This window comes from Dipodomys ordii, unplaced genomic scaffold (assembly GCF_000151885.1).
Source record: "Dipodomys ordii isolate 6190 unplaced genomic scaffold, Dord_2.0 Scaffold44, whole genome shotgun sequence".
Lineage (NCBI taxonomy): Eukaryota > Metazoa > Chordata > Mammalia > Rodentia > Heteromyidae > Dipodomys > Dipodomys ordii.
Window position 1 is genome coordinate 2,510,568 of NW_012267260.1, and position 18,454 is coordinate 2,529,021.

The 18,454-nt window shown below is 48.4% G+C and overlaps 1 protein-coding gene across 1 annotated transcript in view; it reads right to left on the reverse strand.

Moving 5' to 3' along the window:
- Nucleotides 1-18,454, reverse strand: part of Lrrc1 (leucine rich repeat containing 1) — a 96,469-nt gene that overhangs the window by 58,664 nt on the left and 19,351 nt on the right. Inside the window, exon 2 of the mRNA XM_013019063.1 lies at nt 1,101-1,218. Coding sequence (XP_012874517.1) covers nt 1,101-1,218 — 118 coding nt within the window. The remainder of the gene's footprint in view (nt 1-1,100; nt 1,219-18,454) is intronic.

Genomic DNA, 18,454 nt, shown 5'->3' on the forward strand with positions numbered 1-18,454 from the left:
TCCCACCTCCCCGGTGACCACGCATGCGTATCACCTCCCGCCTCCCCAGGTGACCACGCAGGCGCACCTCCCGCCTCCCCAGGTGACCACGCAGGTGCATCACCTCCCGCCTCCCCAGGTGACCACGCAGGGGCACCTCCCACCTCCCCGGTGACCACGCAGGCGCACCTCCCGCCTCCCCAGGTGACCACGCATGTGCACCTCCCACCTCCCCAGGTGACCACGCATGTGCACCTCCCGCCTCCCCAGGTGACCACGCAGGCGCACCTCCCACCTCCCCAGGTGACCACGCATGTGCACCTCCCACCTCCCCAGGTGACCACGCAGGCGCACCTCCCACCTCCACGCAGGCGCACCTCCCACCTCCCCAGGTGACCACGCAGGTGCATCACCTCCCGCCTCCCCAGGTGACCACGCAGGCGCACCTCCCACCTCCCCAGGTGACCACGCATGCGTATCACCTCCCGCCTCCCCAGGTGACCACGCAGACGCACCTCCCACCTCCCCAGGTGACCACGCAGGGGCACCTCCCGCCTCCCCAGGTGACCACGCAGGTGCATCACCTCCCGCCTCCCCAGGTGACCACGCAGGTGCATCACCTCCCACCTCCCCAGGTGACCACGCAGGTGCATCACCTCCCGCCTCCCCGGTGACCACGCAGACGCACCTCCCACCTCCCCAGTGACCACGCAGACGCACCTCCCACCTCCCCAGTGACCACGCATGCGCATCTCACACCGCCCCGGTGACCACGCAGGCGCACCTCCCGCCTCCCCAGGTGACCACGCATGCGTATCACCTCCCGCCTCCCCAGGTGACCACGCAGGTGCATCTCACACCGCCCCGGTGACCACGCAGGCGCACCTCCCACCTCCCCGGTGACCACGCATGCGCATCTCACACCGCCCAGGTGACCACGCAGGCGCACCTCACACCGCCCCGGTGACCACGCATGCGCATCTCACACCTCCCCAGGTGTCCACGCAGGCGCACCTCACACCGCCCCGGTGACCACACGTGCATTTCTCACCGCCCCCGTGACTACGCATGCGCATCACCTCCCACCACCCAGGTGACCACGCAGGCGCACCTCTTCTTACCATTTCGGGACACATCCAGCTCCACCAGCTGCATGAAGTTGGCGATCTCCGGAGGGAGCCGCTGAATTTCGTTGTCACTGAGTCCAAGCTTTCTTAACTTGACCAGCTGGAAAAATTGCTGAAAGACAAGATCGTTTCAGGGTGAGTTTTAAACATCGTGGCTGACGGCGAGGTTGACGCGGAGCCCGGCCTCGGGAGGAGGGGGCAGTGCACACTTCCGGAGGCGCTGCGCCCTGCGCCCACACTTCCGGAGGCGCTGCGCCCTGCGCCCTGCGCCCTGCGCCCTGCGCCCTGCGCCCTGCGCCCTGCGGCGCGGCCCGTGCTGGCCCAGACACACCTGGGTACACGGACGCTGCAGTGCTGTCTGCAGCTTCCTATCAACCTAACCGAAATTTGAAAAAATGTCAGTAATAGTCAATCCCAGGCAAATATCAGAATCTAAAGAGTCTTCATCTGATGTTTCCACCAGGCATGGCAGACTAAGCACGAGCCTTCCCTCCTGTTCCACTAAAACTGCATGCCAGTGGCACGGGGGAGTTCAGGCAGAGATGAACATAAACCTAGACACACAGAATAAACCCACAAGGACGTTAAACACGAGTAGGAACAGGAGGCAAAGTAGATGTGCAACGAAACTGTTGAAGCTAGCAAACTGGTGATGAAATGGAAACCAGTTCAAGAAGCAAAGCAAGCTCAAGCCTGCTCTAGGAGCAGCCAGTGAGATCAGGGGCCAGACTCCTGTGCCGGAAGGAGAGCGGATGCAAATCCACATTTACGCGTCATCCTTGCATTCCCTTCTCTACTTACATAGCCAGGTAAGAAACGGGAAGCTTCCCTCCTGAGAAATACCTCCAAACACAGCCAAGGGCAAGGGGCAGAAGGTCACTCTGGGAAGACCAGGGCACCAGTCTGTGTGGCCAGTGAGGCGCCCCCCCCCACTCCAGCCAGACACCCCTCTCCCCCGAAAGTGAAAGCTAAATTTGAAATTCCACACATGCAATCAGAGCCCAGGGCCAACATCAGTAGTGCGATGTCATCGTGTGATCCGTAGGTGCAAATCTGCCCCCAAACACCAATGGCCTCATAAGCAAGGTGGGGAGTGAAAAGCTCAGACCACTGAAAAGCAACATGTCTTTGGCAGCAGTTGGGAGGTTTTAGGGGAAAAGCGGCCCAGCATGCACAGTACCGCAGTCTCCACAGCCTGCACGTGCGTGGACTCTCGGATGCTGAGGGCCCACCGTTCGTGGGGAGCGGCCCGGGCAGCAAGCCACGCACCCACCTGCCAAGCGGCCCACTCACCCACGTCCCAGTGCCTGCCTCTCTCACTTAAGCGGAAGCAAGCCTCTCTGGTCACTTGGGGAAGGAAGGGCATGTATCTTTGCATGTTCACACACATGAATGCACACCCTTACACATGCATACACAAACCCATTAGCAGAAACAAACATGACGCAGGGAGCAGAGGAAAACCTCATCAGTGGAAAAATATCGTAGAAAAATCAGAGATAAAGTAGCAAGCTGTCACAAATGGTAAGTTTTGACATTAAAAAGTACTAAGCAGCAACAAACTAATGAAGTGGTTTTAAAAGTAAAGTTAATAAAACCTCTCAGAAGGAAACTGAGATGGGGAAATGGGTGAAAACAAGGCACAGGAAGGGAAAACAAGGCACGCAGCCCCCTTGGGACAACATCCACAGAGAGACAGAAAATAGGAAACCGAAGACATGTTTTTTTTCTGGTTCAAAAGGGCACACCATCAGGACAGCAAAAGGAATGAAAAGGAAAAGACAGAGCAAGGCACAGTGTAAACTCTCAAAACTCCAAAAATAAGACTCTGGAAGTTCCCAGCGGCAAGGAGAGCGCTTCAGTGAAGAGCTGGGAATCCAATGCCACGGACTCACCAGCAGCCCGGAAGTAGACAGCAAGGAGGCAGAGCCTTCAGAACAGAACCCCTGCAGGTCATTCTTCTCCAACCCCAACCCAAACCCTCACCCACTGGGCCGAATGTCACACATGACAGAACAAAGGCGTCTGCAGACACTCAGCCTCGAAACACGACCTTCCCTGCATTGTCTCAGGAAAACATCAAAATAGGGATAGAAACTTAAAAAGATCCAGAAAACAGAATCAACAAAACCCAGAAAGAAAAAACAAATTCCCGGGAAAAAATCATGAAGAGAATCACAAGATGCCAACTGAGGTGTGGCTCTGAGAGCAACCTGTCCACACTGAAGCACAATCTACAGGCTCCCATCTGGAAAAAGATGGATGAGCACACATCTGAGGAAATTCCTTCACAGGCTTAGGAGTATCGGGAGTAGAGATGCAACTCGGTGGGAATGTTAAATTAGGAACAAGAATAGATAAAGCAAGCACAAAAAGGACAGGGCTACTAGTCCTGGGAAACATACAAGCTGCAATATATTAAGATATAATTTAAAGTTTGATTATGAATAGCTAATAGTCATACTATTACAACAGCTCTACTGAAATCTATGTGGTATCAATATTAAAAGGATGACTTAGAAACTGTAAGAGTGAAGGGTTCATCTTCTACAACAGGAAATGGCTGGTACAGTGTGTGTTGGGTGAGAGGTAGGTAATCAAGCTGTCAAAGCAAGCCATTAGCAATATGGAAGCATATTTGCAGAAATGCTTGGGTTCTCAAATGTCAACAACAAACTGCCGGGGGCAGGGAGGGGACAGGAGCAGCTTTCCCCTTCTGTCCCCGCTCATCCACCCCATACAACTTATGGGACTTGTCAACTATGTGCATAGATTATTTTGCAAACAACAGAAATTGAACTAACAAAGAGACCAAAGTCTCTATTAAGATTACCTGGCACTCCAAATGTTTGGTAACCTTTAAATGCTAACCTTAATTAACTTCTCCTTTTTATTGGTAAAAGGAAAGGATATAGCCATGTAAGAAGGCTCTGGCATTTGAAAAGGCAATTGGGCAGTACATAAAAGATGAAATGTTTTCAAATCCATTTATGCACTTCTGAGGCATCTCTCTTCATCCTGTTACTGAAAATAAGAAAAACGACAACGCACAAATATACTTTACATTATTTTCTGCTAAATTGATGTATGTGTACATATATTTTTTTCAGTGTCAGGCATGATGTACTATCGGGGAGGCAGAGGTAGGAGGACCACGGTCCGAGCACAGCCTAGGCAAAGAAAGCAGGAGACACTCTCTGAAAAACAAACACTAAAAGCAGGACTGAGGGCATGGCTTGACGGCAGAGTCCTTAACTAAAAAGCACAAGACACTGCTAAACAAACAAAAATAATTTCAAATAAGGAAAATGGTTAGCTGGTTGTTAAATTATCCAAGGCTATACAAACAAAGCTATTCTAAAGACCACAGAACTTGAAAAGGATTTACAATGCAAACATGATTTTAAAAGAAAATAGATTTCAAGGAGCGTGTATAAAAATACCCACTTGTGCATGTGACTGACTGGAAGGAAACACACGGAGCGCAGAGGCCAGAACACAACACCGTCAATGGCTTCGTGTTTTCAGATAACCACAGTTTAAAGACAGCTTTTTAACGACAGTGTAAAATAAAATGGACTTTGAGCCTTGACAAGTGACGGCTGCAATGAGCTGCTCAATGAGAGGATTGTGTTTTTTCTTCTGGTTCTGAAATGAGGCGTGGGCATCCGGGCCAAGTCTCCCGCCTCAGTGTCCTGAGGGCTGGCGCTGCAGGTGTGCGCCAGCACCCGGGCCTCTGGACCGCTTTATCACATCGTTGGGTTCTGTGTCTTCAGGGAAGCCACTGACATGTCTTTCTGCTAGTTGTACTGAAGTATTCACAGGGGCCACCTCAGTGAATAAATGGGCCTGCACGATTGTTCAGAGTCTTGACAGTTTCATAATACACCCCCATGTGTTTACTCAAGCATGAAAGGCTCACTTTGTTTTCCAGGAAAGGTATAATAGCAAAAGTACAAAAACCAGCACCAATTTCATATAACCGGGGGCCATTCAGACGTCATACAAGAAATCAAGCCAAGAAAGTACTCAGAACTGCAGTGAATAAGTTTGCTGTGCATCCGTGGAAACTATAGAGTACAAGTTCCTACATCTAGCAGGGTCTGAACAGCAAGCGACTGGAAGGTTTCATGTTGCATGTTAAAAAGCCTCAACGAGGGCTTGTCACAAGTCCCGCTTGAGTCAAGTTAGAAGAGTGCGTGCTGGACTAAAACACAATCCTATCTGACATGACCCCAAAATAAAATTACACCACTACTAATTATTTTCCTAGTGGATCTGAACACAGTGTCCAGCCGCTCCGTTAAAATACCCACCTTCTGACACGGTCCTTGCGGAGCCACTAACGCTACAGCCAGTGCACCACCACCAGTCAAGAACTTCACACGCTGTGCCCGCCCACCCTGCTTTGGACATCGGCAGGGCACACCATGAACAGCTCATGCTGCTGTCCGGGCAGGGTGCCCGGCACAGAGCAGTCACGTGACGGAACACGCAGACACCAGGCTGGGAGCCCACCATGTCTGGAGTGTACCTCCCTGACCCAGCAGCACATGCAGCTCTGCACTGAGAACCCCACCTCCCCGCTACTCCACTCCACCCTGCTGACAGCCACTGCTGTCAGTACACAGGGAGTCTTTCATTTAGATCAACAAAAGCATCTCCATTTCTGACAAGATTTTTCCTCCTCTTTTGGCAGTGTTGACATCTCGCTTTTGCTTTTTAGAAAGAAGCAAAGGAAATCTCAGGAAAGAAGGGAAGAAAAGGAAGGAAGAAGGAAGGAAGGAAGGAAGGAAGGAAGGAAGGAAGGAAGGAAGGAAGGAAGCAAGGAAGGAAGGAAGGAAGGAAGCAAGGAAGGAAGGAAGGAAGGAAGGCAGGCAGGCAGGCAGGCAGGCAGAGGCGTTCTATCTCAAGCTGTGCTGAAGAAGTAAAGTGTCCATCTACGCAAACAGTAACAGTAACATGAGTAAAACAACAGACACACAGTTAACAGTGAATGAAGGACACTCGATGCCTGGAGGTGAGTTTAAGGACTATCCATGGACCAAACTCCTTAATCACCTCAAAAGTTATAACAGCCAGGCACCAGTGACTCACGCCTGTAATCCTAGCTACTCAGGAGGCTGAGATCTGAGGATCACGGTTCAAAGCCAGCCAGGGCAGGAAACTCCGTGAGACTCTTATCTCTAATAAACCACTAGAAAACCGGAAATGGTGCTGTGGCTCAAGCAGTAGAGCGCTCACCTTTAGCTGAAGAGCTGAGGGACAGCGCCCAAGCCCGGAGTTCAAGCCCCATGACAAAAAAAAAAAAAAAATAGTTATAACAGTGTTAAGATATACTATATAAACCAGTTAGCTTATGCTAATAACAAAACACCGCCAAATATTGAAGCTCAAAGTAACATGATTTTTTTTTAAATTTCTTACTCATGAAAGCACCCTCGTTTAGATAATGTGGCCAGCCTTATGTGGCTGGCCTTACTATTATTTCTGGCAATCAATGCCACCCTTTACTGGAATTCTTCCACTCCCTACAAGGCCTCTTTCCTCCTTCCTGGATCTCAAGTAGCTCTGTTGTATCAGGCTCTGGACCAGCATTCAAAAGGGCACAGAAGAAGGCTGCAAAGCCTCTCAGGCCAGGCTTCGTAAGATGAATCCTACCACCGTGCACTGATTAATTCACAAAGTCACCCAAGTATAGGAGAGCAGAAAAATAGTCCCTATTGATAGATAAATGGATAAAATAGGCCGAAAGATTAAAATGAGACTCGGAGTGGAAAAAATCTGCTACCCCTAATGGCCTACCAGAAAATACCATTTGCCACGATGAACACGTATAAACTGGGGAAAGCACACTGCAAAATCTATGGATATCACCGAGTGATTGCTTTTCATAAAAATGAAGAGAACACATCCTGAATAAAATTTACCCAGGGCAAATTGTGTGTTTCTCTCTGTTTTGGGGGTGGTACTGAAGTTGGAATCCAGGGCCATGCACTTCCCAGGCACTAGGTAGGTGCTCCACTGCTGAAATCAGGCCTCCGCCCATTTTGCTTTAAGAATTTTGGGGATTTGGTCTCAATCTTTGCTGGGGGCTGGGCTTGTACAATGACCCTCTTATCTATACTTCCTGTGTGGCTGTGATTGTAGGGGTGAAGCATCATATCTGGCCCAAGAATATTGTCCCCCAGTACTTAAAAAAGTTACAGAAAAGGGTGAGGTCCAAGAGTTGTAAACAGACAGTGAGAGAGCCAGCCAGTCTGGTTAAAGCCGAGAATTCCTCCCAGGAATGCAGGCTGGAAAGGGTTATAGCAAACACTCAAGCATGACTGACTGCAAAGCGTTAGTAACACTTCCTCCTCCGGCGTGCACAGGTAGACTGCAGAGCAGGGGCAGCCCTAGGTGAACCACGACACTGCTCTGCTCTTCCGTGACTTTCCACAAAACACGTATATCTTTTTAAAGTATAAGTTAAGAGCTGGGAAGGTGGCTCAGTAGTAGAGCGCTTGCCTTGCATGCCTGAGGCCCTGGGTTCGATTCTTCAGCACCACATAAGTAGGGAAAAAAAGCCGGAAGTGGCACTGTGGCTCAAGTGGTAGAGCGTTAGCCTTGAGCTGAAGAGCTGAGGGACAGCGCCCAGGCCCAGAGTTCAGGCCCCACAACCAGACCCAAAAAAAAATTTTTTTTAAGTATAAGTTAAATGAGTTTTTTAAATGTGTAATATATGTCACTTTTAAATTAACAGGAAACAGCCAAAAGCTGATTGGGGGTCTAAAAAGGTTAAGGCAGCATTTCAAAATACCTTTCATGTGCCATAAGAAAAATAAAAACTCTATTAACACATGATATTGTATCACTCAGAGTTTAAAATGCATAAAAATCTCAAAGAGTAGATTAGCAGATGCCTAAGAAATGTGAAATGACTGCTAATGTGTATGGAGTTTCTTTCAGAGTAATGAAATGTTCTAAAATTGGTTGTGGTGATGGCTGTACAACTGTGACTATATTTAACACCACTGAATTGTGTGGTTTTAAATAAATGAATTATAGGGTATGAAAATTCTATCTCCAGAAAGACAGAAAAATGTACAGAATCAGTAGACATCAATGAAAAAGGAATACTTCTGTACCAGAACACTAACCTGGGGATACATATGATTATATTTATTTAACAGAATATATACAGTCACTGCTGAGGAAAGGACTTTAAATATTTAATTAAAGAGATAGGAAAACTGAGGTCTACCAACATTTAGTGACTTTCCTGACACTGTACATCAGTTAATTACATTCACTAGGAAAAAATGCCAAAACCTAGCCATGCTGGAGCAGCACAGCATACAAAGCCTCACTGCCAGGCAAACAAAGGACAAGAGCATGCCAGTGAGACCTGTGTGCGAAAGCGCAAAGGTGACAGCTGTGCTGGTTCAATCCCAGCAGACAGAGCAGACATAACAGAAACTGAGGAAGGTATCTGAAAGACCAGATTCTTAGGGAGCCTGGGCTTGGAGCCTTCACAAACATGCAGATAAAAGACCCTGACAAGAGGAAGACTTAATAAGACAAGACAAAGTCTGGCGCAGGTCATTATCTGATGTAGCTAAAGAGCATTTGAAGAAGAAAAAAAAAGTGTGGTCTACCTTTTGAAGCCAAGAGGCATTGATGAACAACCAGGCAGTCTTGGTGACACTGCCTAGTCAATCTGGAATTAGAGTGTTGTGGTCATGTTGGACAACCTCCCAAGATGCAGAAGAGAATTCAAAAGAGAATCACAAATTATTGAGAAATTTGACAGAGAGAAGGGATATTGAGTTTACATTTAAAAAAGTAAAAGGAGACAAGAAGGACTTTACATCATGATAAAAAGGGAAATTAATCAAGAGGATATAACAACTGTAAGTATATCTACATCCAATATGGAGATCTAAAGGCATAAAACAAGCATTAAAAGATCCAAAAAGAGAGACAGGTTGCAAAGCAGTAATAGCCGGGGACTTTAATACCCTACTTTCCATGACAAGAAGTTAACAGGAGACATTGGACCTGATCACAACTTCAGAACAAATGGACTCGGCAGACTCCGGGGCTCCCAAGCCAAGGGCAGCAGAATGACTCTTCTCAAGCACACCTGGAATGCTCCCCAGGGCAAAGCACAGGTGGAGGCAGAAGCCAAGCCACAGAAGACTTTAAAAGGATGAAATAACATCAAGCACCTTTCCAACCACAATGGGCTGAAACTAGAAATCAACGTCAGAAAACTGAGGGAACTCTAGAAAACTCACAAGTGTGTGAGATTAGCACACTCCTCAACAACATCGGGTCAACAAGCAAATTATAAAGAAACCTTCAAAAAAATACCTGAAAGAAACATGGAAGCACAGCAAACCAAAAGTCACAGAACAGTAAAAGCAGTTCTGAGAAGGAAACTTACAGCAACAAATACCTGTATGTTTAAGTGAAAGAGAGAAAGAAAGAAACACAAAGCAGGCAGGCTCAGGTAACCTAATATGAAACCTCAAGAAAGTGTAAAAGAATAAACTACGCCCAAGTTAGCAGAAGGAAGGACTAAAGGTAAGAGCCGAAATAAAGTACAGACAGTAAAAACAATAGAACAGGTCAATGAAACTAAGAACTGGTTTCCTGAAAACAAAATTAACAGTCTTTCAATTGGTCTAGGAAGAGAGAGAGACAGAGACAGAGAGAGGACCCACAATCAGGAATGAAAGAGACGTCACAACTGATACCACAAAAATGTGGAGGACCATAAGAAAATGGCTTGAACACAAATATTCCAACGAAGTAGACTAGAAGAAATGGACTGCTTCCTAGATGCATAAGACCTGAAGAAATACAATATTTGAATAGACCAATGTTAAGTAAAGAGACAGACTAGATCAGTAACAACAACAAAACAGAAGGAGGCACAAGACCTGACAGCTTCATAGCAGAATTCTTCCAATAGTTTTAAAGAATTAATGCTAATCCTTCTCAAACCTTTCAAACAAATTAAAAAGAGAAGAACATTTTCACTCTTTTAGAAGCAGTGCTACCCTGAAACCAAAGTCAGATACAGACATTACAGAAAAAGTCAATCACAGGCCAACGTTCTTAATGAATATAGATGCTAAAATTCCCAACAAAATGCTAGCAAACCAAAGTCAACAATATGTTAAATGTAAATTAACAATCTACCATGATCAAGCTGGACTTACACTGGGAGACAAGGATGATGGCTGAACATTAACAAAATGAATAATAAAACCCATAATTATCACACCCAGAAGCATTTGACAAAACTCAAATGTGATTTATAAAAGAAAAACTTTCAGGGGCTGGGAAGGTGGCTCAGTGATAGAGTGCTCACCTTGCATGCATGAGGCCGTGGGTTCGATTCCTCAGCACTACATAAGCAGCAAAAGCTGGAAGGGGGGGCTGAGGCTCAAGTGGTAGAGCGCTAGCCTTGAGCTGAAGAGCTGAGGAACAGCGCCCAGGCCCAGAGTTCAGGCCCCACAACCGACCAAAAAAAAAAAAAAACTTTCAACAAACTAGGTACAGAAGGCACATAGTTCAATAAAATGAAGGACAAAGATCACAGCTAGCATTTTTTAAACATTTGCTAAATATCTGAGATGATGGATATGAAAACTGATTCTTTATTGTATTCATAAATCATAACATCACTTTGTATCACATAAATTTGTTCAATCATGAACTGCTAATTTACAGTAGAAAGCATTTCTATTCACCAAAGTAGAAAATTTATACCCATATGCTACTGAAACAAGTAACAGTTAATAAATACGAAATGAGAACAAGGCTTAATCTCTCAATAAAACCATTTCCTCTAGACTCTGAAATTGGGATAAATATTTTCCCTTCCTTATTTATTTGCTCAAAGGACAAATAAATTAAATAGATCACAAAAAATAGCCTTTCCTGTTCTAAAATATAATTTCAATAGGTTCATGTTACAGTGGCACAGGAACCCTTTTCTTTACGCAACAAAGAAATGATTGTTGACCAGTTTCCCTATACGGCCCTAAAAAGTCTCAGAGAAACCAATTTCTGAGAAGCAAATTCATTTCCCACTGAGTGCTACCATGTGTGCCCTGGAGAATTTGTAACAAAAATGCCTACATTTATTTGGCTCAAACCAGTCCATTTCTACTTTTTCTATATTCTGCCCTCCACTAATAATTTTATCCTCTTATTTGCTAGTGCATTAAAATATTTTGCTGTCATTCCGTGAATCACCAAGCTGTCACCACTAGTGATCCATAACAGTTATAAACACCACCCCCATAATTAAGATGGCTCAGGGGAAAATCACTTTGCAAATCATGACGCCAGGACTACTCTGGTTATTGTGTTATGATCAGACAAGTGGAGAAGGCTGGGCAAGGGCTGTGATCCCTTGGACAAAAGAACATCTTATTAAAAGGCCCAGACACAAGGGCCGCCCCTCTGCGGTGGGAATCCTGAACGCAGGGGCGCCTCGCTGCTGGTCAGTGCAGACAGAGAACTTGCAGGCCTGGGTCCCAGCAGGGCAGGCAGGGCAGGGCAAAGATCCAGATGATGCGGGAGAAGCAGGTGTCAGCTTGAAACACTAACAGCAGGGAAACGAACAAACATGGATGCCACACGCAAACATGACCTGTTATATTACCACTAAAAATCAGGTTCCAGAGACTTTTCATGATACAAAATAAACACGTGTTTAGAATTAAGGTAGAAAAATACAAAATTATGTGTGTGTGTACACGCGTGTATGTATATAATATCTATGTATATATGTGCATATATATTTAATCATTATTTTGTTAAAAATATAATAAGAATTTTAGAAGGGAAAACAGCTTTCAAATAGTTAATGTGCTGATTTTAAAAAGAATATAAACCAAATGAACAAAGATTATATGGTATTAATGTTTTGTATTATAGGAAACCAAAATGTTTATCTGTATAAAGCCTATTTAATCAAATGTATCATCAAAGAAAACTTTGAAAAGATAAAGGTATAACCAATTTACATATAAAGAAAAAAACTCAGGGCTGGGAAGGTGGCTCAGTGGTACAGTGCTTGCCTTGCATGCATGAGGCCCTGGGTTCGATTCCTCAGCATCACATAAGCAAAAGAAGCCAGAAGTGGCACTGTGGCTCAAGTGGTAGAGCACTCGCCTTGAGCTGAAGAGCTGAGGGACAGTGCCCAGGCCCAGAGTTCAGGCCCCATGACCGACAAAAAAAAAAAAAAAGAAAGAAAGAAAAGAGCTCCAGGCTGGATTACACCTGCAATCCAGAAAAAAAAAAGAAAGAAAAGAAAAGAAAAGAGCTCCAGGCTGGATTACACCTGCAATCCAGAAAAAAAAAGAAAGAAAAGAAAAGAGCTCCAGGCTGGATTACACCTGCAATCCAGGCAGTTCAGAACAGCTCAATGCCACCCTAGGCAAAACGCCAGCAAAGCCGATGGTTCCTGGCAAACATGCCAACACTTACCTGAAAAATAACGAACACAAAAAAGTGGAGGCATGGTTTAAGTGGTAAAACACCTGTCTAGCAAGCATGAGGCCCTAAATTCAACCCACCAGTACTATCCACAAAAAGAAAAAAGAAAGCAAAGGAAGGAGTTGTGCGTCCAGTCCTGGTGAGGGAGCACACACCTACACTCCCAGAACGTGGGAGGCAGAGGCAGGAGGCTCCTGAGTCCCAGCCCTGGAGGGGGCAGGGGAGGGCCGTGGCAATGGTAGAATCTTTCCAACAAGAAGCCAAACCCATATTCAGTGACGCTGATTAAAGACTCCTTATACCCGGACCCAGGGTGTTCTGACGTGGTTAATGTTTCACTCGTTGTACACAGGAACTGACAAGGAACAGGGTTTCTGCTGAGAAGATTCTGTCATGCATTCAGTACGATTTATCCAAGGTAAAGACCTCAGGGTTTGGAGACAGCGAGGATGGCCAAACAGGAAGTCCTGACTACTGAGGACATCCAGGAGACAGCTGGAGACAGTGAGCAGGGGTGTGCGGAAGCACAACAGGGAGGCGGGAGAATAGCTCATCTCTGGCTGTCACTCTGCTCCCTCCCTTTGGGGGACTGAGGACAGCTGCTCTATAGTCAGTTGTACCACAGCTACGGAGTCAAAGGGTCCAAGGAGACATCCAGTGAGCGGCTGTGTTGAGATGACGTTCTCGGTGAGCGCACCGGGCTGCGTGGGCTGGGCAGCGGAGGTGAGTCCTCACCACCGCATGCGCACACCGCGCGGGCTCAGCTCTCCCCATCTTGGGAAGCTATTCACAGATACCTGCCTGCCACGCTGGGGCCTTCCTGACAGGGAGCACCACGTGCAGGACGGGACCGCCCACCGCACGGGCCTCCACCTAACAGTGCATCTCCATCAGTATCATGAATGCTACTTTGAGTCATTCCAACTCCATGGAAGTACTTTGTCTGGTGTCCTCAGTAATTGGTTTTAAACCACTGTCAAGAGACGTTGAAGGGTGAGGGAGCGACCTGACTAACCAGTCAATGCTGTGTGTCTTTGCAGCCAAGGACGCATCTCATAAGAAGCTGCAAAACCGATGAAGCCCTGCCCTGGTAGCCATGAAGTTGCCGCCTTGATCTTGGAAAGCTTACTTGAAGGAATCGCCCAAGTGCTTTTCCAGACGCAGAGGAGGCAGAACACAGCACGCGCTGTAGGAACAAGAAGGCGGCAGCAGCTGCACCACTGTGGTCCCCACACTCACTACAAGCGTGTGAACCGGCTCCCTGGGCAGGCCGGGCGCACACTGTAGGGAGCCTGCACCAGTTCGTGCTCTCAGAAACAGAATGAGCCGATTGTAGTCACTGCAGAATTTAATAGTGGAGACGGGCCAGACTTGTTCCAGAAACCCCCTAACATGTTATAAACGCACAAAGGCTTCCATATGCATCACCACATTCCCACGATGCCAATTTAGGATTAAAATTGTGTGATTTTTAGCATGAGGATTTCCTCTGTTCCCAAGTGTTCGCGTTCCTCTAATGGACAGCCCAGTATCTTCAGAGTAAATCCTCTTCACTTCTATCTCTCACAGTTTCCTACTATTTGACCAACACGGCTAAGTAAAACAGCAAAATGGAAAGAACCAACAAGATATTCCCTAGCAACTCCCAAACAGTGACGAAAAACCAAAACACATCTCCTGCAGGTCACCACACTCACAAACTCACCACAACATCCAGCCCGAAGTAATCCAGACGAGCAGAGAAGGACACAGGCTCTCCTGCTGAGCACGCCCTGGCTGAGAGGCCTGTCCCTACACAAGTCTAGTAGGTCTGCTTTCTAAGCGCTGCTCATGGGAAAGCTGTTTGCTTATTCCACTGCCTACCGGCAACCTCGGTAAAGAGGCAAAGCGGTCTCAGTGGCTCCTTCCATAAGAAACGCAGGGGCGCTGGAGCGGAGGCAGGGCCACGTCGCCCCCACACCTCAGCCAGCCCTTCCCTGTGGCGGCCCACTGCTCCTCGGCATGATTTAGTAAGTGCCTGCCGGCCGGAACACCTTCCCCAAAACCACCACAAGGAACACTTGACAAAGGGAGACTGGAAGAACGGGAGATGCTCCCCAATTCCACAGGTGAGCCTGAGCGAGCTTCCAGGCCCTCAGGACACCAGCCGCCTCTCCCAGGTGCCCAGACAGAAGGAAGTGTGAGTTCTTCCTGAGCTCCCTGGCAGCTCGGCCTCCTGCCCCCTCCCCAGCTGAGCGCCCAACTTCTTCCACCCGGATTGGCACAGAACAAGAGAGCACAGCCAGCAACCTCTGGACTCCAGCTCCACTGCAGCGCCCAGGGGCCTCCCTGGCCTCACCCCACCACCCCTCCTCCTTTTCTTTCTGGAAAAGGAAGAATGGCACCGACTGGCAAGGCAGGCCCAGGGTGCCACAGGCCTCTCCCTAGGAAGGACTTCCCACAGGGACGTTTAAAGTACTTTAAAACTGAAATGTTTCGCTGTTAGAATAGCCTTGGAAAGTCCAATTTTAAAAACCTGACAACCTAATTATTACAAAAGCGGCTCCTTAAAATAATGAGGACTGCCCGGCTGCCCTGGACAGGAACTCCAAATACAGCATTACCTTAATCCGTAAGCCAGCCTGCACCCGGCAGAATTGGGCTCCCAACATGATCCTCAGTGCAGAGAACTCACACACAGGGTGAGGCCCCCGGGGTCAGCTCAGGACTCAGACTCTCCTGAGGCCAGAAGAGATGCCCGTAGACTCAGGCCTGCAGTGCTCCCTGGCTCGCTGGCTGTCCATGCGACCCCATGCAGCTCCCTTCACCTCCCCGGTGCCATCCCTACTGCAGAGATCCGTCTAGGAGTGGACTGGGGTAAGGCTGTGCACAAGAAGTGCTGTGATTCCTAGTACAGGTGCCGCCGGCCCAGCAGCAAGCTACGATCGCTTCCCCAAGCAGGAGACTTGGATGCAACGCCAGATCACATCTTGCTGCCCTTGGAATTCACCTCGTCAAGCTGGGACGGAGTGCTGAACAAGAATCTTGCTGAGACCTTTTAAGGCCTCCTTTCATTCCCAGAAGCAGAGAAAGACCACACACAGACAGACATTCTGCACAGAAATCAACCGTCTGCTGGGAGCAAATACACGGATGGTCTCAAAAAGAGACTTCCATGCCAGCTGTGACCAGTCTCCACCGGCTCGGCTCCCTGGCACTCCAGTTACTGTTCAAACACAGCAAGTAACTCAAAAAACATTCTTCCTACTAATGAAAGCCTGAAAGAAAGGGCTAGAAAGATATCAGGGATGCCCAGGCAGAGCCAGGCCACACTGAATGGGGCCTGCCTTCAAGAGGGCGCAAGAGGAAGGCAGGCGGGAGGACCAAGGCCTGCGGTTCCCGGGACCCCTCCGCCCCAAAGAGAGCCGCCACCGCCGCCGCTGCTGCCGCCGGGCCATGGGGAAGACAACTCCCAGCAGACCCCCCCGGACCCCACCGCCCCAAAAAGAGCTGCCCGGGGGCCCCACCCCAGCACCGGCACAGAGCTCCAGGCTCTAAACGCGAAGAGAGAAAGCACATGAGACTTCTTAGCTTTTGAACTTAGACTTTCCAAACGCTCGGGACTCAGGGCTGGAAACTCAGAATCCATCTGCACGTGCGTGACAACGCAAGACTGCGGCTTCAAGCTGGCCCGAGAAGGTGTGCGAAGGTGTGCCTGCAGGCTGCCTGCCGGATGACCGACCGTGGTCCCCGCCACAGGAGACTGCGGAGCTCTAGCTTCTCATGGAGGCCCTACTCCCCTCGCACATCCTAATAACTTCGGCCACATTGTCCCAGGTTCCAGGAGCTTCGAAAGCACTGGCTTACACACCCTTGGAAAGGCCTCGCTTCCACACCTATCATACCAGTGGTCACTACACACTGCACCTCAGACAGACGACAGGGCGTGCCAGGCACCAAAGCCGCGCCTCAGCCTCTGCGGCTGCAAGTCCAATGTCCCTCCCAGCCCTGCCAACATCACTTCTATCATGACCACAGGCCCGTGCACCCCACGCTCCCGCCCCTGAGTCACCGCTCCCTGTGACCTTTCTTCCACTACCAGCCTCTTACTCACTGTCTCTCCTGAGTTTCTACCCAGCTACGTGAGCAGAACGGAAGTGGTTTTTCCAGAGCACCTCCAGTCTCCCACCTCCCTCACCCGCCCCCCATCCTCACTCTACCCCCCCACCCCCCCCCGGTGGCGAGGCCCCGGGGGAATAACAGTAACACATCTTCAGAACACCACAGTCCCTCAGAATCCTCACTGCGGCTAAGAGACGGCCAACACCTGGCTGTCCAATGGCTTTACTAAAATCTCTACCCAGAACTGCATTTACAAGTTCCAGCTCCGGACTCTGAAAGCTCACCTTTGCTGGTGAATACTTCCTGCCCTAACTCCTGGTCGGAACACTGGGGGCACACAGCAGCTTTTGTGTCAGAAGAGTGAGAGCCAGCTCTGCCATACTTTAAAAATGACAGGCCGGGTACCGGTGGCTCACGCCTGTCATCCTAGATAGTCAGGGAGCTAAGATCTGAAGATCCTGGTTCAAAGCCAGTCCAAGAAAAAAGTCTGTGAGACTTTTCTTTTTTCCTGGCCAGTTGTGGGACTTGAACTCTGGGCCGGAGCACTGTCCCTGAGCTCTTTTGCTCAAGGCTAGTGCTCTACCACTATGAGCCACAGCTCCACTGCCTCTGTAAGACTCTTATTTCCACTGAATTTTTTAAAAATCTCAAGTGATAGAATGCTAGCCTTGAGTAAAAGAAACTCAGGGACAGCATCTAGGCTTTGAGTTCAAGCCCCAGGTCTGGCACAAAAAGAAAAAGAAATGACGGGGGCAGCGGCCCATCGTACGGATTCCTGGGCCCCTTTGTGAGGAAGGCCAGGATGTGCTCCTAGCTAGCAGTTAGCATCCAGGAAGCTTGGAACGGAGGACTCAGGTAGATCACTGGGTAGCTAGCATCAAGGGAGGGGAATGAAAGCATGCATTTGTTACAGAGACAACACAGTCCCTAAGGAAGAGCACTGGATGGTTAGGGGAGGAGCCAACAGCCTTAGCTGCTGCAATGCTTCCCTGCGTCCAGAGCTTCGCTGTGTGTGTGAACGAGTAGCGGAGCACATGCTACGTCCTGATGGAGAGGGCAGCGGAGCAGACGTGCAGAGGCTGAGGAAAGCAAGGCGCAGGACAGCGACGCAGAAAGCACAGCACTAAAGTGACTCATTTCCAAACAGGGACAGTTCCTCCTCACCCCTGCTCTCCACGGAAGCCTGTGCAGAGGGAAGATGTAAAGTGAAAATCTGCAGAGGCAGAAAACCAAGATACAGACTTGAATGAGGGGAGTCTTGAGTATATGAGCCCCTCGAGTGCCGCGCAGTCGATCAAACAGCAGACTCTCCTCTGCTCCAAGGTGACTCCTGGGAATACTCCATGCTCCTTTCTTGGTCTCTGAGCCAAGGCACAGGGAGCCATCCTGTCCTTTTCAGGATGCAGAGACACAGTCCTAAACGTGCCAAAGTGAGGTAATAAGAAGAGGAACCTCTTTAGACTTAAAACACTTTGCACATAAAGCAGCCAAACTGTAAAACCTGGTTATTTTTCAAAGATTCCTTCCTTTACATGGACCTATAAACCTTCACATCCAAAGTGTATTCATTCTTCCTTACATAATCAGGACTAGAAACTACCAGCATTATGAATTGTACCACAGAAACATATATGCCTAACTTCAAATGAAAACCACGCTCCTTCCCAGGTTTGGGTCATGGACACCAATAAGAAATACACAGAACTCTGGAACACGGTCAGTACAGGCACAGGACACTGGAACAC